Source organism: Penicillium argentinense (genome assembly GCF_028826775.1).
Source record: "Penicillium argentinense strain IBT 30761 chromosome Unknown utg000005l_segment0_segment0, whole genome shotgun sequence".
Lineage (NCBI taxonomy): Eukaryota > Fungi > Ascomycota > Eurotiomycetes > Eurotiales > Aspergillaceae > Penicillium > Penicillium argentinense.
Genome location: NW_026622664.1, coordinates 6,320,182 through 6,341,432, shown reverse-complemented (window position 1 = coordinate 6,341,432; position 21,251 = coordinate 6,320,182). Strand labels below are relative to the sequence as shown.

General features: G+C 48.4%; 7 protein-coding genes across 7 annotated transcripts; 3 read left to right on the top strand and 4 right to left on the bottom strand.

Annotated features, from left to right (window-relative positions):
• Positions 1 to 1,699: 1,699 nt before the first annotated feature.
• Positions 1,700 to 4,258, bottom strand: N7532_007165 (uncharacterized protein; the record flags this gene model as incomplete). Its single annotated transcript, XM_056619658.1, has 1 exon — positions 1,700 to 4,258. One exon carries the CDS (start codon positions 4,256 to 4,258, stop codon positions 1,700 to 1,702), a length of 2,559 nt encoding a protein of 852 aa, XP_056475817.1.
• A 3,401-nt stretch (positions 4,259 to 7,659) lies between these two features.
• N7532_007164 (arsenic resistance protein) lies at positions 7,660 to 9,012 on the bottom strand (the record flags this gene model as incomplete). Its single annotated transcript, XM_056619657.1, has 4 exons — positions 7,660 to 8,316; positions 8,375 to 8,461; positions 8,517 to 8,659; positions 8,712 to 9,012. 4 exons carry the CDS (start codon positions 9,010 to 9,012, stop codon positions 7,660 to 7,662), a joined length of 1,188 nt encoding a protein of 395 aa, XP_056475816.1.
• Positions 9,013 to 9,918: 906 nt separating this feature from the next.
• N7532_007163 (arsenate reductase ArsC) lies at positions 9,919 to 10,335 on the top strand (the record flags this gene model as incomplete). Its single annotated transcript, XM_056619656.1, has 1 exon — positions 9,919 to 10,335. The coding sequence occupies one exon, from the start codon at positions 9,919 to 9,921 to the stop codon at positions 10,333 to 10,335; it is 417 nt and encodes a 138-aa protein (XP_056475815.1).
• A 3,552-nt stretch (positions 10,336 to 13,887) lies between these two features.
• N7532_007162 (fasciclin domain-containing protein) lies at positions 13,888 to 14,839 on the top strand (the record flags this gene model as incomplete). Its single annotated transcript, XM_056619655.1, has 2 exons — positions 13,888 to 14,358; positions 14,408 to 14,839. 2 exons carry the CDS (start codon positions 13,888 to 13,890, stop codon positions 14,837 to 14,839), a joined length of 903 nt encoding a protein of 300 aa, XP_056475814.1.
• Positions 14,840 to 17,070: 2,231 nt separating this feature from the next.
• On the bottom strand, positions 17,071 to 18,403 carry N7532_007161 (arsenic resistance protein; the record flags this gene model as incomplete). Its single annotated transcript, XM_056619654.1, has 4 exons — positions 17,071 to 17,721; positions 17,800 to 17,886; positions 17,946 to 18,088; positions 18,148 to 18,403. 4 exons carry the CDS (start codon positions 18,401 to 18,403, stop codon positions 17,071 to 17,073), a joined length of 1,137 nt encoding a protein of 378 aa, XP_056475813.1.
• Positions 18,404 to 18,991: 588 nt separating this feature from the next.
• Positions 18,992 to 19,955, bottom strand: N7532_007160 (arsenic resistance protein ArsH; the record flags this gene model as incomplete). Its single annotated transcript, XM_056619653.1, has 2 exons — positions 18,992 to 19,399; positions 19,476 to 19,955. The coding sequence occupies 2 exons, from the start codon at positions 19,953 to 19,955 to the stop codon at positions 18,992 to 18,994; spliced, it is 888 nt and encodes a 295-aa protein (XP_056475812.1).
• Positions 19,956 to 20,487: 532 nt separating this feature from the next.
• Positions 20,488 to 21,201, top strand: N7532_007159 (bZIP transcription factor; the record flags this gene model as incomplete). The annotated part of the gene is made up of 1 exon (XM_056619652.1): positions 20,488 to 21,201. The coding sequence occupies one exon, from the start codon at positions 20,488 to 20,490 to the stop codon at positions 21,199 to 21,201; it is 714 nt and encodes a 237-aa protein (XP_056475811.1).
• Positions 21,202 to 21,251: the final 50 nt, after the last annotated feature.

Below are 21,251 nucleotides of genomic sequence, written 5' to 3'. Positions count from 1 at the left end.
TCTCGCAATCGCCGGTGTTTTGAATGCTCAGGTCATGCCACCTGCTGGCCCAGCAATCACTATTTGTACCTCTCAAGTCACCGATCCATGTGGTGGAGATGGACAGCCAGCATGCTGTTACGCTGAATATTCGAAGCACGGCCTAAGCTGTTTGAATGGGCACCTTTTACTTCACATGCAGCTTCCTGACCCGCAGAAGAACTGCGGAGAATACGAGAACTTCCAGAAGGACGAAGGCTGTTCATGCCCAAAAGATTGCACCACAGGTGATATTGATGGGAAAGGAAAGTGTGTCTAGGCACTAAAGATGAATTGAAAGGTATCGTACTAGATATTCTCTAGAAACTCGTTTTGTTGATGTGCTAATCTTTCTTGGGAGTTATTAGAGAACCTCCGCGCGACGCCATGATAAATCTGCACAGCTGAATGTCTTTGGGTATTTCGACCATGTGATCTATCTTCGTTCAATATCTACGAGAGCTTGTTGTTTCCACTTTCTTTTGTGCATAAGTCACACCGTCAACCGTCGAGTCCTTCGGGACGATCAGGAGACTGTCGACAGCTGCAATCAGATTGGTCCAATTTAGTTCTATTATTTCAGGTGTTTTGAGAAGGAATTGAAGTTACTAAGTTATAACAATACTAAGGCCTGCTAGTGGAAGTAGAGAATCGACTTGGTATTTAAATCGTAGTCTGGGATACCGAAAGACGCTCAACTGTAACGTCCGCTGCGAGTCAGCCTAGCTGGCTCGAGTGGGTTCCGTGAGTTGATAATTTCCGAGAGAAGCCTGGTGGCACACACGATCATTGTCCGATAATTGGTCAAAACTAAAGTCTGGCGTTTTCATTTGAACTGATACTGATTGACTCGATATTGCCACTCCTCATCAAGGATGGTCTTTAGTGATTGACTCTCAAACCGGTAAATAGGAAAGGTAGTGAAGTAGTAAAAGTGTAGCTATAGATGAGGCTGCGCTGGTGAAAAGAGAGGGGGTGAAAAAAGAGGGGGGGGTGAAAAAGAGGGGGGTGAAAAAGAGGGGGGTGAAAAAGAGAGGGTGGTGGTGAAATTTTTGAAGTCGTCACCGAGTGCTCGATCCTCGTCCGCAATTTCATTCGCATCACACGTTTAGTTCTATATCGCAAGTTTATCGATTGAATAGGTATGCCATCGTTTGGAGTAGTGGGTTGTAGACGCAAGTCGCATTTGTCTTGGATGGATGATCAGAAGACGCCTAATCTGGCCGCAGAAAGAAGTTTGAATGCCTGGTCAAATTTTTGAGGATCTTATTCTTCACCCCGATTACTCCATAGTCAATCACCGTGCGAAGGTTCTCGATGAAAGCCCATACATTCTTTACCTTTGCGGAAGTAAAGGTAAGGACAGCAAGTGGCTAACTACAGTAGAGTGCACGCAGTATACCCAGGGTGTCCTCCATCATGATCTGAGCGGCTGGAAAGATAAAGGGATCTGCTAAAAACACACCCCCTGGGTCTAATCACACACCCCCATTACCCAAAATGGTAAAGCGCAGTCTCTGTATTTCCTCCTTTTGTGACAGCGGTACGTCCTGCTACAGCCAAATTACTATGGCAGCAGATGAAGATCTATCGCCTAGTAAGAAACTAGAGGTCGGGATGATGATAAACCCTAAGGGTGGAACACCCTCTAGAGTATAGGGTTCAGCCCAAGCAGCTTAAATCAAGCAGAGTGGTCGGCTCGTCCTCTAGCAACCTTGAATCGCTGAAGGCGTGGCTCAAGGTGTTTGAGATGAACGCCATGTAGCAAAGGCCACCAGTACTGTTCTCGTTCTGCACTCACTGCCTTCCGCATTTGCGGTTCCAGCTCAAGAATCTGCACCGCTAAGCGATCTTGTCGGTTCGCAATGGATTCTTCATCGGAGGTCATCTCGTCTTCAGCATCAACGGTGGCCGAGCAATCTCGCCGTACTTGCCGTTTGCGCGGCCGCAGAACTCGTCCAGAATGTCCCAAAACCTCATATTCATTCAGAGCTTGGATCATTTGCCTACATAAGCCTTTTGCCCCAGTATCTTGGACTCTGTTCTGCGCTTTCAATAACGAGTCATCTCCAATCACAAGGTCGAAGCGAAAGGTGGTGGGTGGGGGTTTTCGTTTCCACTTCGGGGCCTCAGGATTCTGGGTAAACTGGTCGGCAATTCGCAACAGCTTCTCATACAACTCCCCCTCCGGAATTCGTACCAGGTCCATCTCTGGCTCCATCGCGTGCTCCATATACCGAGGTCTGCCATAAGAGCAGCCCCAGTCGGTCGTGGGATGATGCTTGATGTACGACGCCGGAAGGAGATCGCCTACCCGGTATGTGCCACCATACCATTGCTTGTAGTGCTCATGCAATTCGGCATTTGAGCTAGACCACCATACCTCCTGTCCAGTATCCTTGGACTTGCGCATGAATCCATTCTTGTGTGGATATGGCAGTAGCCAGTGGCTTTGAAGGAAGGAGGTCTTCAATGCCTTCTTCCACTCACGTGCTTGATCCTTGCCGAGGATTCGGTGGATAGCCTCAAAGCTTTGCTGATACACCATCCGATATGGCTTGTCCTTCCACCCCTTACGATCATACCGGCCATCTTTCCACTCCCACAGCCAAGCGAAGATAGTGTCCACGCTCTTCACCGCGATCCGGCGTTGATCCAGAAGCGGCAGTGTTTGGGCACCCTCGATAAAGACCCTACGAATGCTGTCATAGCTGAGGGGAACCTCTCCAGCGAGAGCACGAGGGGCATGGTCTGGATGTAACAGTCGTTTGACTTGCAGAAACACATCCTTGCGAAACACACAAAGTGAGAGTTGTCGGAGGAAGCCCCGTAGAAGATCCAGACAAGGAGCAATCGAGCTGAACTCTTCCATCCACCGGTGGGCCTGGTGCACCCGGAGAAAGTCGAGGCGGACGTCTCGAATCTGCGCATACCGCGCGTGGAACGCCGCCTGCACCGAGGGGCTGTTGAACATCATGTACTGCGCGGATGGTTGACGGAAGGTCATCGTATCCCAGTTCACCTTGTCCAAGAACCAGGCGTATCCGTACTCTTCCATATTACGCTGGAACCCCAAACCTTCACACCGGCGAAGACCATCCGTCCGCCGAGCATCAGGCCGGAACCAGACGTCCCGCCAGCAACCGGACACACGCTGCAACAGGCCACCCGCGTAGGAGAATTGCAGGCAGCGCAGAAACATCATCATTATCCGCGTATGCTCCCACGTGACAAAATGACGGTCGTTGATGCTGTAGACGCTCTCAAAGCCCACACAGAACTTATTTATGTTCCAGTAGAACCAGAAGAGGAGGGTGGAGGTCGGGAGGGAGTAGAATGGCTCCACGTCCGATGAAACCCCGGGAAGTCTCGATTGATGGAGGTTGCGCACGCGGAGCTCCTGGTCGATCGCATGGAAAAGACGGAATGAGACGCGATGTTCTTCACGAAGGCCAAAGACTTTCATATATGATCCTTGCAGCGCAGCATGGCACCGCTGCTTTATGTTGAGATACGCCCGCATTAACGCGATGGGATCATGACTGAGTCCGCCCCCGACGTACTGCCAGGTTTTGCGGAGCTGTGGATCCAATGCCAACGTCTCCAGGGAGGGGTTCGAAAATGGGTACACATCCCCGGCCGCAAAGACCTCCTTGACGCTTGAGTACAACTGTGTATAGAGGAGGCCCGCCTGCCGCTGCGGGGAGGTGCGATGTGTCTCCAATGTCATGCTACCACTGTCGTGAAGGAGACTGATCGGGTAGAACTGTTGCTTTGGGGGAGGGAATTCGGGAGCATGCGGCTGCCCCATCCACTCGGCATACGAGTCCAAGCAGCATCGCCGCCAGAGGAGGGTCTGCGGCGCAAGCAGATGGGCACGAGGATCTCCCTCGGAGCGGAGCCGCGATGCCAGGAGACCCACCCCACCCACCCGGGCAGGGCCAGTAGGACAGGTTTCTTTCCCAATATCGACGTAGGAATGGTCCGACAGATGCGATCCGTCGATCGTGTTGTCCCAGTGCCGGGCAAACTGCTGCATCATGCCATCCCACGTGTCGGCCTTGGTCAGGGTCTTCAGGTTTTTACCCTGGAGGAGAATGGTTACGTCCAAGAATTGGTGGAGCCCTGCACGCTCGATGGTATCCTGAATACTCGCCCACACGAGCGGAAGTGCCTCTGGGGGGAGAAAATAGAACAGAAGCTGCGCCCGGGCGACGGGATCCACCCGTTGCGAGCGCATCTCGACCCCCGCGCCGTAGCATTCAGCCGGCTGTGGTCGAAGCTGGAAGGGTAGTGTTGGACAAGGGAGGTGTCGTAATGTTGGTAGATCGCCGGTAAGAGTACTTGGTCCATCCAGACCCGAAAGTCGTCATCCCGGAGACGGCTGGATTGCTGCTCCTCGCGGAAGAGTCGCGGGAACAGGAAGTAGAGAGAGATATCCTCGAATCCGACCAACCGATCAAACGTATAGTGTGGTATCTGATACACTGGTCGCCGAACGTGATGAGCACGGCCATCGCTTCCAACGTAGTGTACGGGAAGGGGATCAAGGTGTAGGCTTGAACGAAGATCCGACACAGGCATCTGAGTCGGGTTCCACCGTACCCCAAGTTTTGCCACGGCAAGGCTGTGCGCAAAACCCACTACAACCCTAAGGACGGTTCAGCAGACAGGTTATACTTGATAGTTGCCTCCGCCTGTTGCAGAGCATTTCCGCCATGAGAATCGAACCCACTCGGATCATCCAGCAAGAAGTCATTATCATTGGATAAAGGCAGTGAGCCTTCCGGTGTGAGGTGTGGCTTTGGTATAGGCCCCGCATCAAGTGTATCTGGAGCAGCTGCAGGCTCAGGGGCGGGTCCGGACTGTGGAAGTGAGTCTGCGTCTTGTCTTGGCTCATGTGGTTGAATGACCGGTTCTAACACTGCAGTCAATATTAAGAAAGTTGCGGTGCGTAATCAAACTGGGAAATTATATCCATCTTACGTGTTCGTGAACGTGCTGGGACTGAAGACTCCTGGGATAGCAGTTGAGCTCGCTTTTGTTGCTGATAGCGGAGCCGTCGAGCGGCATTCTTCTCAGCCCTTGTGTTGTATGTCGTTATAGGTCCTCTTCGACCCATTATGCTAGATTTTAAAGGGTGGCCAGGACAGCATAGGATGAGGTAGCATGGCTGGCCCTCATAAGTGTGTGAGGTACGTTTGTCAACTTTTGACAGCGCAGTCCACCCCTGATGACACACCATGGACTGGATATATCATTTCTTGGCACTGAGCACAACAATCAGCGCTCACTGGCAGAAACATATGTGTGTGCACCGCGAATGGCAGTCAATAGATCTAGATTTGTGTGTTCCATGATTAAATTGGATCATGATATCATATGTTGATGATTATGCGACTGTCTAGTTGTGAGAATACATGTTTTGGATAACGTATTGCCCGAGCGACCGCATTGACCGAGCGACCCCACCAAAAATCAAAAAACCTTCAATTTTTCACCACGACGAATACCACAAAAATAACTCAAATTTTGCTATTTAATACGTGTAGGGCATTTAACATAGGTATGACCTTTAATCCCACATCCAGAGCAGGTGACCTGCCGCCTAACTATAGGCATAGAGGGTAAAGCAGGTTCTGCAGGTGGTTCTTCAGCCACATCTGGCAAAGATATATCTTCACTATCACTATCATCCTCAACAACCACATCATCCTGACCATCCTCTCGACTCCCGAAAATGCCCCTCTGGCTAGTAAACTTATGCTTTATTGCTCGTTTATTGATCTGTTTCTTATTAGAAGCCTCCAATTGGTCGCAGCGATTCTGAAGAAAAATATGATGGACCACTTTTATGGTCATTTCATAGGTCCTCTCAATCTCCCGTTTGGTTGGTGAAGAAAGGATTGAAGAAGAAGATTCTAGACCTTTTTTGACCCGAGATTGCGATTTTGAAAATCTTGAGAGAGTCCAGAGAGTATTTGGATCACTATCACTGCCAGAAGAGAGTGGTCGCTGAGGAAGGATCTCAAGAGGAAGTTCATCCAGGCATACATTAAGCTTTTCCAAGACTCTATTAGCATAAAATGGTGCTAATCCAGTAGCCGAAAAGCTATTCTGGATAGTAGAGGTCTTAAAAGCTCCCTTTCTTGTATCTGCAATCAATTCAAGGAAATCTTCCTTATCAATAGAATTGACTCCATTCCGCATCATGGTTGAAACCGCTCCTCCATAAAGCCTCTTCAAAACCGAAAAACAACCCACATCTAAAGGTTGTAAAAGATGAGAGGCATGAGAAGGCATACAGATCGCGATGATATCATTTTCTTCACAAATTCGATTGAATTTAGGGGTTAAATGACTTCCATGACCGTCAAGGAGTAAGAGGCAGTATTTTCCTACTCTTTTCCCAATATTTGGGATAAAATGAGATTTCAACCACCATAAACCAATTTCATTGGTACTCCAGCCACTTTTGCTCACAATCAGATGAGATCCAGGTTGATTTGAATCAAGGGGGATGCGTAGATGTTCAGGAAAGAATTTCCCCTTAAAAACGAAGAGTGGAGGATGGACACTTCCATCAGCTCTAATACACTCAATAGAAGTCACCCACTCGCGATTTCCAGCTTGTAGGAGAGCTCTTTTTCCATGGTATTCAGCTGAGGTAGCTATGTTTGCCGTTGCTAATGGATTCCCACAGCTGACACCTAAATTCGCATTTTCTGGAATGGAACGCAGATCCTCTACATCATACCCAAATGCGCTTGCGACTTTGCGTTCATGATCTTTTAAGTTATGAGGGTCGGTCTGCTTCGCAACTCCAGCGTAGCGATTTTGCACAGAACGATAGGTAGCTTCCGAATCCATTCTGTTGAACTTTGCGATTCACGACCCGGAAGTAAAGAGTGTGTCGGCTAAGAGGAGAGTATACAAATGATTTAACTCGGGAGTATAATGAGAAGAGATCAAGCCGAGTTATATACACACGAGTTGTCTGGAGTCTATTTGGCGATGCCATATATATCCTCTATATAACGTCGTCGATGTGGAGAAAGGCGGCCCACAGTTTCCACTGATTGGCCGATTGATACTTTCTGGGATGTCCACCGTTTGTTAACGGAATGTCACTGCCAAGCCTGTTTGTCATGGACCAGTCACCTCGCCACCGCCACCCCCCAACAAATGTTAACAGAACAGACGTACTGCATGGTCTATATGGCTGATGATTGTGAGATAGGCCCGTCATCTGGTACTGTATTGAATTCATCAAAAGCCTCAGCCCCAAGATAGAATACTGGTGCCTACTACCTAGAAATTCATAAAGCTAAGGCGTAACGTCGAGGCGGCTTCGATTTATTAGTTGCAATGAAAGCAAACGGAAAGCGCCACTAGCCGTCTCCAGTATATCTAAATTAGAAATGAGTCATTATCTACCCCATTGTCGTAGTTTTGTTCATACAGTATTGGATAGGATTTAATATTGATTGTATTACCTGTAGTAGATGCATGTCTCATGGCTCAAGCCTCTTCACTATTGATCCGTGAACTCGCAAAGGAAGTTACCAATAACTAACGAAAAGAAAGCGTCCTGAAAGTTTAGTTGAGCTGTCAGGCGAGAAATTTTCTTTCCTTTACGATTTAGTCTTTCCAGCCAACCCGTTTGGCTATAAATTTGACGACATAGACAAGGCCGAGCAGCACCGGCACCTCGATCAATGGCCCGACAGTAGAGGCAAGCGCTTGGTTGCTGTTGGCTCCAAATGTTGCGACAGCGACAGCAATCGCAAGCTCGAAATTATTGCTGGCAGCGGTGAAACTTTGAGTTGCAGCCAACTTGTAGCCAAACCCGAGCTTGAAGGTCACAAGAAGGGTCACGAAGAAAACAGTAACGAAATAAACAATAAGCGGAGCGGCGACTCGGACCACCGATACGATTTGATGAACCACCTGCCGGCCCTGAGATGCGAATAACACCAGGATCGTGAAGAGGAGCCCAAGAAGTGACCATGGGCCAGCCCACTTCAGGAAAACCTGGTCGTACCAACGTGGGCTGGTGAGCTTTCGAAGGGTAATGCGAGTGATAATTGCAGCACCAAGAGGGATACCAAGGAAAACTGCCACGCTTTTGGCAGCGGTGGAGTAAGATAGTGTAACTTGGCTGCCAGAGTGACTAATGATGTTGATAAAGAAAATGGCCAAGGGGGCGAAGAGCACCATTTGCAGAAGCGAGTTAACCGCAACAAGAATAGCGCAGTATTCACTGTCGCCACCAGCGAGACCAGTCCATATAAGAACCTATCAGCAATAATAAATTAGTCCAGTTGGGGCATATCGTAGGGAAAGGGTAATGTACCATAGCAATGCATCTGGCCAACCCAACTAAAATCAAACCTTCTCGAAGCTCTGGCTCATCCGGTAGGAAAGCCCATGCTAGTGCTAGCTGGGGAAGTATAACGTTAGCAAGTTTCCCCGTAGGCGAGACGAAGAAATCTCACCATCAAAAAAGGCGCAATAATCCAATTAACAAAGATACTAAATGCAATCTGGATCCAGATACCACGGTCTCGGAAGACATGGTGTAAAGATTCGTATCGCACTTTGCAAAGAATAGGATACATCATGACCAAGAGACCGATCGCTTGCAACGTTTAGTTAGAGACGGTATTGTTAAACAATTCTTGAGTACACACCGATCGGAATAGACACTCCAACGAATTTTCCCTTCTGAAGGGCTGGTCCCGTATTCTCCACGAAATTCCCCAGTATGATTCCGATTGCCATAGCAAGAAAGATCCATACGGCCAAAAAGCGATCTAGCCAGCCAAGCCCTTTAAAGGCTGATTGCTTTGCCGTAGACTCCTCGGGTTCGTTTGTCCTTTGTTTTTCAACATCCTCGGTCGTGGGAGTTGTTGACTGATTATTCAATGTTGTATTGCGAGATTGCGGTTCGGCCAGTACGGGCAGTTTTTCCTGAGGAATTCCGGTAGCCATCTCTAGCATCGGCAGATTAAATGCGTAAGATGCTTTACTTGCGGATGACCTCTGTCGAATAAGGACACTAAAGGAAAAACCAATAGTAAGGCAGTGATGGCTTGAAAATCTGCACCAACGGAGTAGAGTAGGCTCTTAAATATGCAGAACCTGGAGATTCGCCTTGAGACAATTTACCGCTAGTCCTGATATAGGAAGGCTGGTGATTCATGATAGCCAATCACACCAGGTGGATGACCGTTTGCCAGTTTTGTCCAATCATAATCAAGGAGTGACATGACGGCAATGTTCTAGGCTTGTGATTTGTCAGTGATAAAAAATGCTGCATTCCCTTCCAAAACCATCAACCAATGATAGTGTCGGGGTGACATACAGGTTGCTATCCAGAGGTAGGCACATGAGATGACCATGCAAAGTAGTGCTCATTGATAGTTCCTATGTGGCTCGTAATACAGTCTATCACCAGCTACCAGCACAGACTTTTGTAATGAATGCCTAAGATCATTTTCAAATAACCAGACCATAGTTTTGACTATGGCAATATAGTCTAAATGCGGTTTTGACATGTACTGCGACTACGGCTCACCAAAAGCCCCTGTTCAAACGCTAGCGAGTTGTGGGGCGACAGTCCTGCATAAAAGAATATTCTAGAGTGATGAGAGATTAATTATTCCCCTTTTCCAGCCAACGTTTGGTGTATAAAATCCAAGAACAGCCACTTTGTCCCTCTTGCTTCTACACAAATTAAGCCATCACCATATCCCTTTTTCGTTTATTCAAAATATATCTTGAAGGCACCTACTATTCATTCCCGCGAAGTTCTGCTATCGTGAATAATTTCACACCGCATATTCAACTAGCTACACGCCAGGTCTACTCAACGCATACTCGAAAGGCATGCCCATCATGGCTAATAAGCCCAGTGTCTTATTTGTCTGTGTTCATAACGCTGGACGCTCGCAGATGGCCGCTGGCTTCCTTTGTCATCTCGCAGGTGACACCATTGAAGTTCGCTCCGCCGGATCGGCCCCAGCCAATTCTATCAATCCCGCCGTCGTCGAAGCCATGCGTGAAGAAGGAATCGACCTCAGCAACCAAAATCCCAAGATCCTAACTGCCGACGCAGTGCAAGCCAGCGATGTTGTCATCACTATGGGATGTGGGGACGTTTGCCCCTTCTATCCTGGCAAGCGCTATCTCGATTGGCAACTTGACGACCCCGCCGGGCAAGGCTTAGACGCTGTACGGGCTATTCGTCACGAAATCCGTCATCGTGTTGAGAAACTTATCACTGAACTCCGGTCTCATAATTCAACAACTTGAAGATGCTGCATATAAGACCCAAGTCAGGTGGTGATATGGTAGTCTTCAGCATGTGTTGAGGATTGTGAATGGTCGCGTGGCTGGCATTTCCATTGTTCTGAATAATCACTCGGGGGCTGCGATATCACTTTTCGTGCAAGACCTTTGCCTCGCAATTCATCAAATCGAGCCAACAGATTTCTCTGCCAGTGAAGTTCTTCGATTTGGTCGGACTGTACGCTGCGTGTAAAATCTAGCATGATGATGATGATGATGATGATGATGATGATGATGAATTCATTTGCCCGATGTAGCTTGCTTTAAATATATGCTGCTATGCAGGAGTGCTGTCAGGCCTGCCGACAGCTTGAAGGTGGTCGCCCGCCCACTGAACGATTGTTTCCATGGGTTGCAACGCAAGCCCCTGATTGGTCGCCCGAGAATGTATGCAATCTTGACAAAATAGACAAAATAAACAAAAGAAATCCAAAAAGAACGTCGCTTCCCCTCTACCCACTCTCCTTTCCACAATCAAACTTCATTCTCTGATCTACTTCATCCCCCACCGCCTTCATCTGCGCAGCCCTCTGGGCCGTCGGCTGCCGCTCCTGCGCTCGCTTGCATCAAGGGAGTACAGTGGACCTGGCACTGCACTCCTAACGGGCACCATCCTTCTCCTTCCGTCACACTGTCCTGAGGGTCCATCCTTTTTCGTCGCCTTTTTCCGTGCCGAGAGCCAATGGGTCGACTGCTTGAAACTGGTTTAAGAGACCTGTCCGGACCATGAATTCGGCCACAATTATGCGAGCCTCTGGTCGCGTCAGGAGCTCGTCGCGTCACAGAGCAACTCCGCGGTCGGACAGAGCGTTTCTCATCCAGTTGCGCTCATCTTGGAGTAGCGGGCATTCAAGCAAGATATGATCGACGGTCTGGTTCCCCAGATTGCAACCACAACTCGCTGACCCGCGCCGATTGATGCGAGTCAAGTAGGCAGCAAGGCCAATTCGTCCAGTACGAAGCTGCATCAGAATGGACGCTGTCGCTTTCCGCAGGTCGGACCAGTATTCCAGGGTCTGCTTTGTTGGTCGTTCGACTAAGCGTTTCGTCGGTCGACCTGTTCTCTCTATAGACCATGACCTTTCCCACTCGATTTTTGCCTCGCGGCGAATGCGGCATTTAGCTGCAGCTGCAAGGCGAATATAACGATTGTTTGGGTTTTGTGGTCCTTCTGGTTCCTGGGCCGCCTCCTTTGCGTGTCGGTCGACACGTTCATTGCCGGCCACTCCTTGATGAGCAGGTATCCACCTGAGGTGGATTTGACGGCCATTGGCTGCGTGTTGCCTTACCAGGTGGAGGAATTCTTCCAGGTAGACCTGTCCTGATGGCATCCGTGGTTGGCGGAGCGCCTTCAATGCCCCTTGGCTGTCTGCAAAGATGACAAGCCCGTTTCTCGCCTGTGCCGCCCACGGTTTCGTGGTCTCCAAGATTAATTTGAGTGCCATTTCGATGGCACTGAGCTCGGTAGCGTATACAGTGGACGTTTCATCGCCGCCCAGATAAAGTTGCTTCTCGGTAAATGGGGTTTTTGGTGTAAAATTCTGCCTTGATTCGCTACTCCGGCTCGCGGGGGTTATCGGGGTTCGAAGGCAAATATTGAGCTTTAAGAGTACCCGATCGGGGGAAACGGCACTAAACCAGCAGCTGCGAAACTATTTTCAATAGGCTCTGATTTAAATGCCTCGATTCGGGCGAGGGGATATGCCTTGAGGAAATCAAGTTTGTCGATATGGTTGATCCCGAGACGCATCTTTATTTCAACCATCCGATTGTACGAGCGCTTTAACACCGCAAAACAACCGATATCAAGCGGCTATAAAAGATGCGACTAGTGTGCGGGCATACAGACTGGAATGGTATTATTTTGTTCACGACTTTGATCGAAATTCGGAGTCAAATGGCTTCCGTGACAGTCGAGGATCAAAAGTCGATACCGGCCCTTCACTCGCGAAGAAGTTGATGGAATAAAGAGTTTTTCAAGCCAACGAAGGCCGATCTGATCAGACATCCAGCTGTTCGGGCTAACTTGGAATTTCCAATCATCCGGATGGTTATCGAACCAAGATTCAATAAAAACCTTCCTTTAAAAATTACGCATGCAGGCAAAGCCTACCCGAAGCATTCGTACTTCAATAGCGGTCAACCACTCGCGATTTCCAGGTTGTAAAAGTGGTCACCGACCGTAGTATTCAGCTCTCGTAACAGCTTTTGCGGTAGCGGTTAATCCCATCGCGAAACCAGTCTCGTCTAAGTTATATCGTCGGGATCGACGCCATATTGAAGGATAGTTTTTTGAACAAGCGTAAACCATTCACTGATGATTTTTGGGTCTTCGCACTTTGCCCGAACGTAATTATAGCGTTTTGGGAATCGGTTTGATAGCTCGGGATGCCTTTTCACAAAGTTATAAACCCATTTTTCCCCGACCGTTTGAACAGATGACATTCCGCGCCCCGCAAGAAGAATATTCGCAGTTTCTCGTACGTTAGTAGGCCGGGGCGCTGCTCCACGATCATCAAGTGAGAGGATCCATTTTTGAAGAGATTCCTCTTCAACTTCCGTCAATTTATGGTTATTGGCGCGTGAAATCGCGCGGTTTTGAATACCGCGGAGGCGACGGCGCAAAGAGGATTCCGGCACTTCAAACCGACCGACGTGCTGCTTCACGAATAGCGGTAATTTCTTGGTTGTTTATAGCCTGGATGGCTAATAACATCATTTCCCCTTTCTCTGTTGAATTTCTGGAGTTTTTGGAGCAAATTGGTGGCATAGTGCGTGGTTGAATTAGTTAAGTGCTAATTCATGGACGCGTTTTGGGTGGGGTGCGCCACTCGTTTACATGCGCCGCTCGCTTACCGAATACGTTACGTACTCCTAGACGGAAACGGAAACAACAGGACGAAACTGCGCACGAAATCGCGTCATTTACCACAGAATCAACCCTTTTCTTCTTTCATCCCACACGCAAAGTACGATAACCGACTCATCTGGCCCAGAAGGATGACGTTTTCTGCCAAGCTTTCCACAGTATTGAGAAAATACACCCTATGAAATGAATATCATTTGCCACAAGAGTAGGCATAGTTCATTAGTTATAGTTCGCTTGATCCAAAATGACCAATAACTAAAAAGATATGCAGAAAGCCACATCGGGCTTAAACAGACATATATTCAGATTGGGAATCACAAACCTAGACCCTCCACGTTCGCCCGGCACGCCTATGGGAAAGGATAAAGTTCGTCCACGCCCAATGACCAGGATGCGTAATGTATCTCGTAGTTCCTGCCTGCTAGAATTTAATGATTTAATGACTGGCTTTCGAGGGTCGTCACTACATCTTAGCATACATCATGACTAGGTTGTTGTCCAAACTTTTAGCGTTAAATAGAAAGGTGGTTGCCCCGGGTAAAAGCTGATAGGGTTTCCGAAACACATCTCTATTTCTTCCTGATAGTGGCCGTACACTGATCTTTGCTTTCGCTAACGACAAGTGGGCGAAATACAGCAGCCACAAAATGCGGCTAGTCTATTTCCTTCCTGCCTCTGTGTCCTCGGCTACTGCGCAAAACTTGATGTCTGCGTTGGGTTCTAACGGCAATCTATCTACTCTGAGCTCCCTTATTTCAACCGACAGTGAGCTCCTTCAAACAGTTGAATCTGTGGACAATATCACTATACTTGCCCCCACCAACAAGGCTATCGAGGATTTCGAGGAGGGAAATTCGGCGCGCCTTCGCGATGGCCGTCTCACTCAAGCTTTAATGCAGTATCATGTCCTTAATGGCAGATACCCTTTTGATAGTATGAGGGAAACAGGGATGTTTATTCCGACATTGTTGACGGATGATGCACATGTCAATGTCAGTGGAGGGCAGGTTGTCCAAGCGGTCAGAACCAGCAGCCATTCACAAAATGCGTCTAAAATATCAGAAGATAAAGTGGAATTTTACTCAGGCTATAACTCAAAATCAACCTTGGTGGATCCTGTATGTTTTTTCCAGCGCAACCTTCCTTATTATGCTGACTCCCCCACAGGACATCGGATTCGATGGCGGCCTAATTCACACCATAGATTCCATGCTCGTTATTCCCCGCAATGTTACCGAAACATCTCTCGCTGCTGGCCTTACATCGCTTGTTGGAGCAGTTCGTGTGGCTGAATTCCAATGGAATGAATGGAGAAATGCCACATATTTTGCCCCGAACAATGAAGCTTTTCGCGCCGTTTCGTCAGTGCTGGCAAACATGACAAAGGAGGAGCTACATACGACATTAATGTATCATGTTATCAATGATACTCTTCCTATTTATACAAGAAGAATTAGCCATGCTGATTGGATCACTACGACTGGCACAAATATCACCTTCACTTTGGCAAGTGACGGCACCATATATGTCAATTCCGCTGCTATTATCCGACCTAACGTATTAGTGGCAAATGGTGTCCTCCATGTCATCGATAAGTGAGTTAACACATTTTTAACAGCAGGATATCTATACTCACTAGAAACAGTGTCCTCAATCCAAATGCCACTTTAACTGAAACCCCATCGGGGCGTTCCGGGACACCTGCATTTGGGAATGCTTCACCTACGAATGGACTCCCTTTCACAAGTGGGGTTCCTTCTGCTAGTACTACAGTTGGCAACGGTCCATCGCTGACTACAAGTGCTGGTGGGATAAACCCAGAGAATAGCGCTGGACACGGTCTGGCTAAAAAGCAATGGTGGTTAGTCATCACCACTATCTCGTATGTGGGAAACGTGTGGTTCGATTTCCCCCTAGCTCTGTCTATTTTCCTGGCTGCTAACCTGAGATTGTGTCGGTGCTGAGTTGTGGGACTGTAGAATTTCTTCTGCCCTGCGCTTTGTGGGTTTGGAACTCGTGTTCGAAAAATTCTTCTGGCCGTCAAGACTATTAACATGGTGTCATATAAGCCTGGAAACCCATTCTAAACACTCGGGAAGGGTTTACCCCCATAGTAGTTTGTATCTGAAGCAAGGTTCGTCCTTCCGATGAGTCTTCTCCAGGTCAATTCTTGCTGGCGATGATCCTAGATCGTACGTGTACCAGGAAGACGCTATTTGCCACAGGGCATCTTTCGCCTGTGCATTGCGACTCTGTTATTTTCCTCGCCAACAAACAAACAGTACACTACGTGCACCACCTAAACCTTTCAGTTGTTTCCCGAATCCTAATGGCAAGACTTCCTAGTCTATATTAGGAGTGATCTCGGAATATCGATATTCCTGTGTGAGTCGGAGTCGGAGTCCGACTCCGACTCACGTAAGATCAGCCGAGCACTGGGTATCCCTCACAGTATCCGAACAAAGATGATCTAGTCTTTATATATGTTGGTATCACCAGCTAGGTACTGTGTACACAGTTAAGTGGACAGTGTGTATGCTCCAAAGCAAAGTCAATTGATTCTTGTTGATAGATGTAGATGTTCAGTCTAGTTGGAAAAACACCCCTAGATCCCACACGCCGGCCTTCGGCGGTCACAACACCGAGGCCACAGCCCAGCGCAAGAATGTGTACACCAAGCAAGGGATGTTATCCATCGGTCGCTAGCAGTGGGTCATAACCAGTTTGTTCTGACAGGAGAATATATCCCGACAATATATTTTAAAGATAAACCAGATTCGCATAAATAAATCAAGATACTAAGTGATTTCACAAAAATTTCATTTAAATTTGTGCAATTAAGATTGATCAGTGACTGGAAAGACCGAAACAGCTAACTATAAATAACAGTAACTAATTTAAGAAGCTGAATCATCATTTTTATCCATCCGAAAAAGGAAAGGCTCGAAATTATTATGCATATGCGGGTAAGTGAGAGTCGTGCCGAGGTCTACGAGGAACAAAGTGTACACCGGCTTCCCGTCTCCTCTGCGACGGGAAGAATGGGAAGATCAGTGTTAAGATTCAAGGTGTGGATGGAGGGACATTAAGAAGATTTTGTTCTTGAATTCGAACCATCTTGTCATAGTAATAACCAACATCGTGCTCGCGATTTGGTTATATAGTTCACCTCGGACGTAGGAATCGGAGTTTCAGTATGGCGATATTGCCGAGAAACAAAAGCCCGCGGCATTATCTGCGGAAATATATGTCAATTTCTTTGGCATACGTAAGAAAATTGGGTGATATTGCGGGGTACTTCAAAGAATACCTGAATTAAAATGAGATTCCGTTTTGTAAGCGTCGTCTCAGCTGTCACATCATGATTGTGTCGTGTTGTAAATTAATCAACCGTCTGGCAAAATTACGTTGCCGCCCGTACTAGTCACTTCAATTGTTAGTATCCATTGATGATAGATCTCGGGGGCACGTGAGGGTCACGGTGGTGATAACCAAATTTTATCGGTAGTGTCCAGTGCGACCAATCATACATTGGTATGTGGGTATTGTTAATAAATCTTATATACAGTGCTGTTTGAATGGATCTTGTTAAGACTTTATATGTACGAGCTATCTATATGTGGACGTTTTAAATGTTTAATTCATGTCATTCGGCTACAATTCAGCTGCAGTGATGCCGCCATATCAAACATTGAAACCTGGAAAGATATGATTATTATAAGAAGTAATAATACTGCGACCTATTTCGCAAGCAGGATTTTGCTCAAAAAAGGGAAATAAATCACCGACCTCGGGACCAATTGGCCGACCGAGGCAGCCAATAGTTTTCACTAATCCTTCCAGTTCAGTCTCTTCGCTATCAATTTAACAGCATAGACAAGGCCCAACAAAACCGGCACCTCAATCAGTGGCCCAACAGTCGAAGCAAGCGCCTGATTACTGTCTGCCCCAAACGTAGCGACAGCAACGGCAATCGCCAACTCGAAATTATTACTGGCAGCGGTAAAACTCTGCGTCGCCGCGAGCTTATACCCAAAGCCCAACTTGTACGTAACCAACAACGTCAAGAAGAATATAACCGCGAAATAAACAATCAGCGGCGCGGCCACCCGGATCACAGAGACAATCTGATGAACAACGTGACGACCCTGAGATGCGAACAGCACCAATATCGTGAACAAAAGCCCAATGAGAGACCAGGGGCTTGCCCATTTCAGAAAGACCTCGTCATACCATCGCGGACTTGTCGCCCAGCGGAGAGTGAAGCGCGTGAGGATTGCTGCGCCCAGCGGAATGCCGAGGAAGACGGCGACGCTTTTCGCGGCGGTGGAATATTGAAAGGCTATGCTATCGCCGCTGATGACTTGGATGAAGAAGACGCCCATGGGTGCGAATAGGACCATTTGCAGGAGGGAGTTCACGGCGACGAGGATGGCGCAGTATTCGCTGTCGCCGCCTGCCAGACCGGTCCAGATTAGAACCTAAGAGTTTGTTAGTATCGTCGAGTACAAAAATAACGTTTGCCCCCAGTGGCTGTTGGGGAGGGGGGTTGTTTTTACCATAGCGATGCATCGTGCTAGTCCGACCAGAATCAGCCCCTGGCGTAGCTCGGGTTCGTCTGGAAGGAAAGCCCAGGATAACGCCAACTAGAGTGTTCCGTGTTAATTTCTGAGTTAGAGAGGCAGTGGAAACCTTGGAGGCTTACCATGAAAAACGGGGCAATGATCCAATTAACAACAATACTGAACGCAATCTGAATCCATATCTGACGGGTTTTGAAGACCTGATGCAAGCTCTCAAAGCGCACTTTGCAGAGAATGGGATACATCATGACAAGCAGGCCAACAGCTATGAATCTGTATTAGCAGATAGAAATAGACAGTGCAGAGAAATCGTTGAACCCTTACCAATAGGAACTGAAACACCAACAAACTTCCCCCTTTGTAACGCGGGTCCAGTGCTTGGCACGAAATTTCCCAAAATAATACCAATTGCCATGGCCAGGAAAATCCATACCGCGAGAAATCGGTCCAAAAGGCCGAGATTTTTGAAGGCAGAATATTTTTTCTGCGGTGAGTCTGACGTGCTTGCTTGTTTTTCTATGTCGTTGGGAGTGGAAGGCGTTTGGGCTGCAGCGCCCAATGCGGAGTCATTTTCAGTCATCTTCAAATGTTGAGATGGTCCTGATTCGATTGAAGGCGATTAGCCTGGTCGTTGGAGGTTCGGGCGAAGTGTGAAATTTCGCCCGCCGGGGGGGGCTTCGAGCAACACGCGTGGAGGTTTATATAAACATTTGAGTTGACAGAAGACGAGGCGATTGTTCGCATCTGGATGTCATTGGCCGATGCTGATTGGTCAACGCCGTATTCTGGCCGCTGCTCGGGATTTCTTGGCCTACACCTGCAGCTGACAAATAAACTTTAGCTCAACATTAACGATAGCCAATTAGAACGCGCCAGTGACTCATTGGAAACGAAGTCTCTATCGAGCCCACTACTGCTGTCTAAACACCGGACGAATAGCATATTAACATTAGAAAGGGCGGGCGACAGCAAAGAGAAATCTCCACTGATTTTGACAGATTGCCGCGAATATTGTCCGCTAGGATCCAAGGCTAGAAGAAGAGGGTTGGAGGACATATGGATGTTGTTCAACAAATCTAATTTATCCACATGCCGTAAAGTACATAGCCTAGAGCCTGACCTCTCCAATGCCACACGGTATATACAACGGACACATCCCACTATTAAGCTAAAGTTGTGTCGCTCGTGCCAGCCTCAGCTTCTCCTCCTTGGCCCTTTTCTCTTCCCGCTCACTGAACCGATCACCAAAAAGTTCCAAGTGGGGCCGCATGAGGAAGGTGTACTTTACCAACTCCTCCATGCAATCCACCAGTCGGTCCCGGTTACCACTAGGCATAAGCCTCCGATCTCCCGGTTGACCTTCATCGGGGAATTGTGTATACGCTTTCGGGATCGAAGATTGATTCGGAATAGTGAACATGCGCATCCACCGGCCGAGAAGACGCAGGGAGTTGACGGCGTTGAACGATTGCGAGCCGCCGCACACCTGCGCAATGGCGAGGGTCCGGCCCTGCGTTGGACGCACACTCCCGGTAGTCAGCGGGATCCAGTCGATCTGATTTTTGAAGACGGCGGTCTGAGGATGGTCAGTAATGAGATATCATGCATTGGGGGGCTCCCCCGCCCCCGGGTGGGGGGAAAGAAATGCTCACAAGATTCCCATGTTGTTCGGGGGATACCCAAACATGCCCGTCGCTCCACTTGCTGAGCTCTCGGAGCTCCCGCACCTTGGGATGGCCGTGCTCGGTATCATTCTTGACCGGTAACCCCTCGGGATTAAACACACGCACGTCACACCCCAGACGGAAAAGAATCCTGCTGGCTTCCAGCGCCACCAGACGAGAGTAGGATCTCCGACGTAGGCTGCCGTACAACACGAGCACCTTTAGTCGGTTGTTTGATTTTTGCAGTTCCTGCGCTGCCAAGTCCATGGCGGTTGTCAACTCCAAGGCACTGACCCAGTCCTCGGCCGCGTCGTCGAGGATGAAGGGGCGGTATTTCTGACGGATCTCGGCGTCATCCTCGCTCTGCGGTATAGCCAGAGACGGGTGTTCGGGGTATTGTACGCTCTCATGCCCATTGACGAAGTCGGGAACAGTTGGCCCCGGCTGGGCAACCGCGGGATGCGCCATGGTGGTGTATCTGTAGAGCGACAGACTAGCCGCTGAGCCGATGACCGGGGTGATTTTGCGTGCTAAGGGAATTCGAAAACGAGTAATCATCAAGGTATTTAATATAATTTTTATGCGGATCTGGTGATAGCACTTCTGATGAACAGATGTCTTATTTATAGAGTCGAACAAATTCTAGATGGCCAGATTGGGGCGACCGAAACGCGGCGAGAGATGTCACTGGTGGGTGCTGATTGGCTGGTGAAGATGGAAAATTCTCAAACGGGCTAAGTGGATTTGATTCTCGGCACTAAGCCTTGCTTAGGTAATTAGCGTGCCACTTGACTCTCCCTCCCTCCCATGCTTCCCCGTACTGGATCCTCCGAATTACCCAATCGCCACACCACACTTCACGGCCATCTTAACATGACAACGATGAGGACCGAGAGTCCAAACAAACAGTCGACAAAACCCAAGGTCAGCCACCTTGCAAAACCTAATATGTGCAATCCAGCGCCATTCTTGGGAACTAACAATCTCCCAGACTGATCAAATGTCGTCATCAGTACGAATTCGCGATAACCAACGGCGTTCGCGTGCACGGCGCAAAGAATATATCCAAGATCTTGAGCAACGCCTGCAGAAATTTCAGACTAAAGGCATTCACGCTACACGAGAGGTGCAAGAGGCGGGGCGAAAGGTGGCAGTAGAGAACAGTCTTCTCCGCTCGCTGCTCATACTGCATGGTGTTTCTGATCAGAGAGTTCAAGAATACTTAAGAGCACATACAGCGGACATGTCTCTTCCTACGTCGCGCTCGGAAGCTGTGCTAGTGGCGCGATCGCACTCGGGGCAATCTCCCAGACTAAATACAGTGGATTCCGGGGTGCCGAGTCCATCAAACTACGCGCGCAACGATCCGTCGCCCGAGAGAACGGCTACGGAGCCTACTTCATCGACCTCGAGTTCGAGCCAAGTTACTTATCAACAGGTGGCTATATCCGACAGCCAAATTTCCGACGGGGACTCGGAGCTGAGTGTTCCGTTCGACTCTCCCGCTCCTGATACTTCAACGTTACCACCACCCAGCAGGCACCAGGACTCCAGACAATCAGGACAATGTACCCCGTGCGAAACTGCAGCCGGGATCATTTCATCTACGCGAAGCTACCCCGACATGCAGGATGTGCGGTCGGAACTAGGGTGTCAGTCGAGCGCCAGCTGCATGGTAAAAAACATGGACATCTTCCAGCTGCTAAATGAATGATCACACGATAAAATATTTAATTGACATTGAATTGGGCTAATTATCCCGGT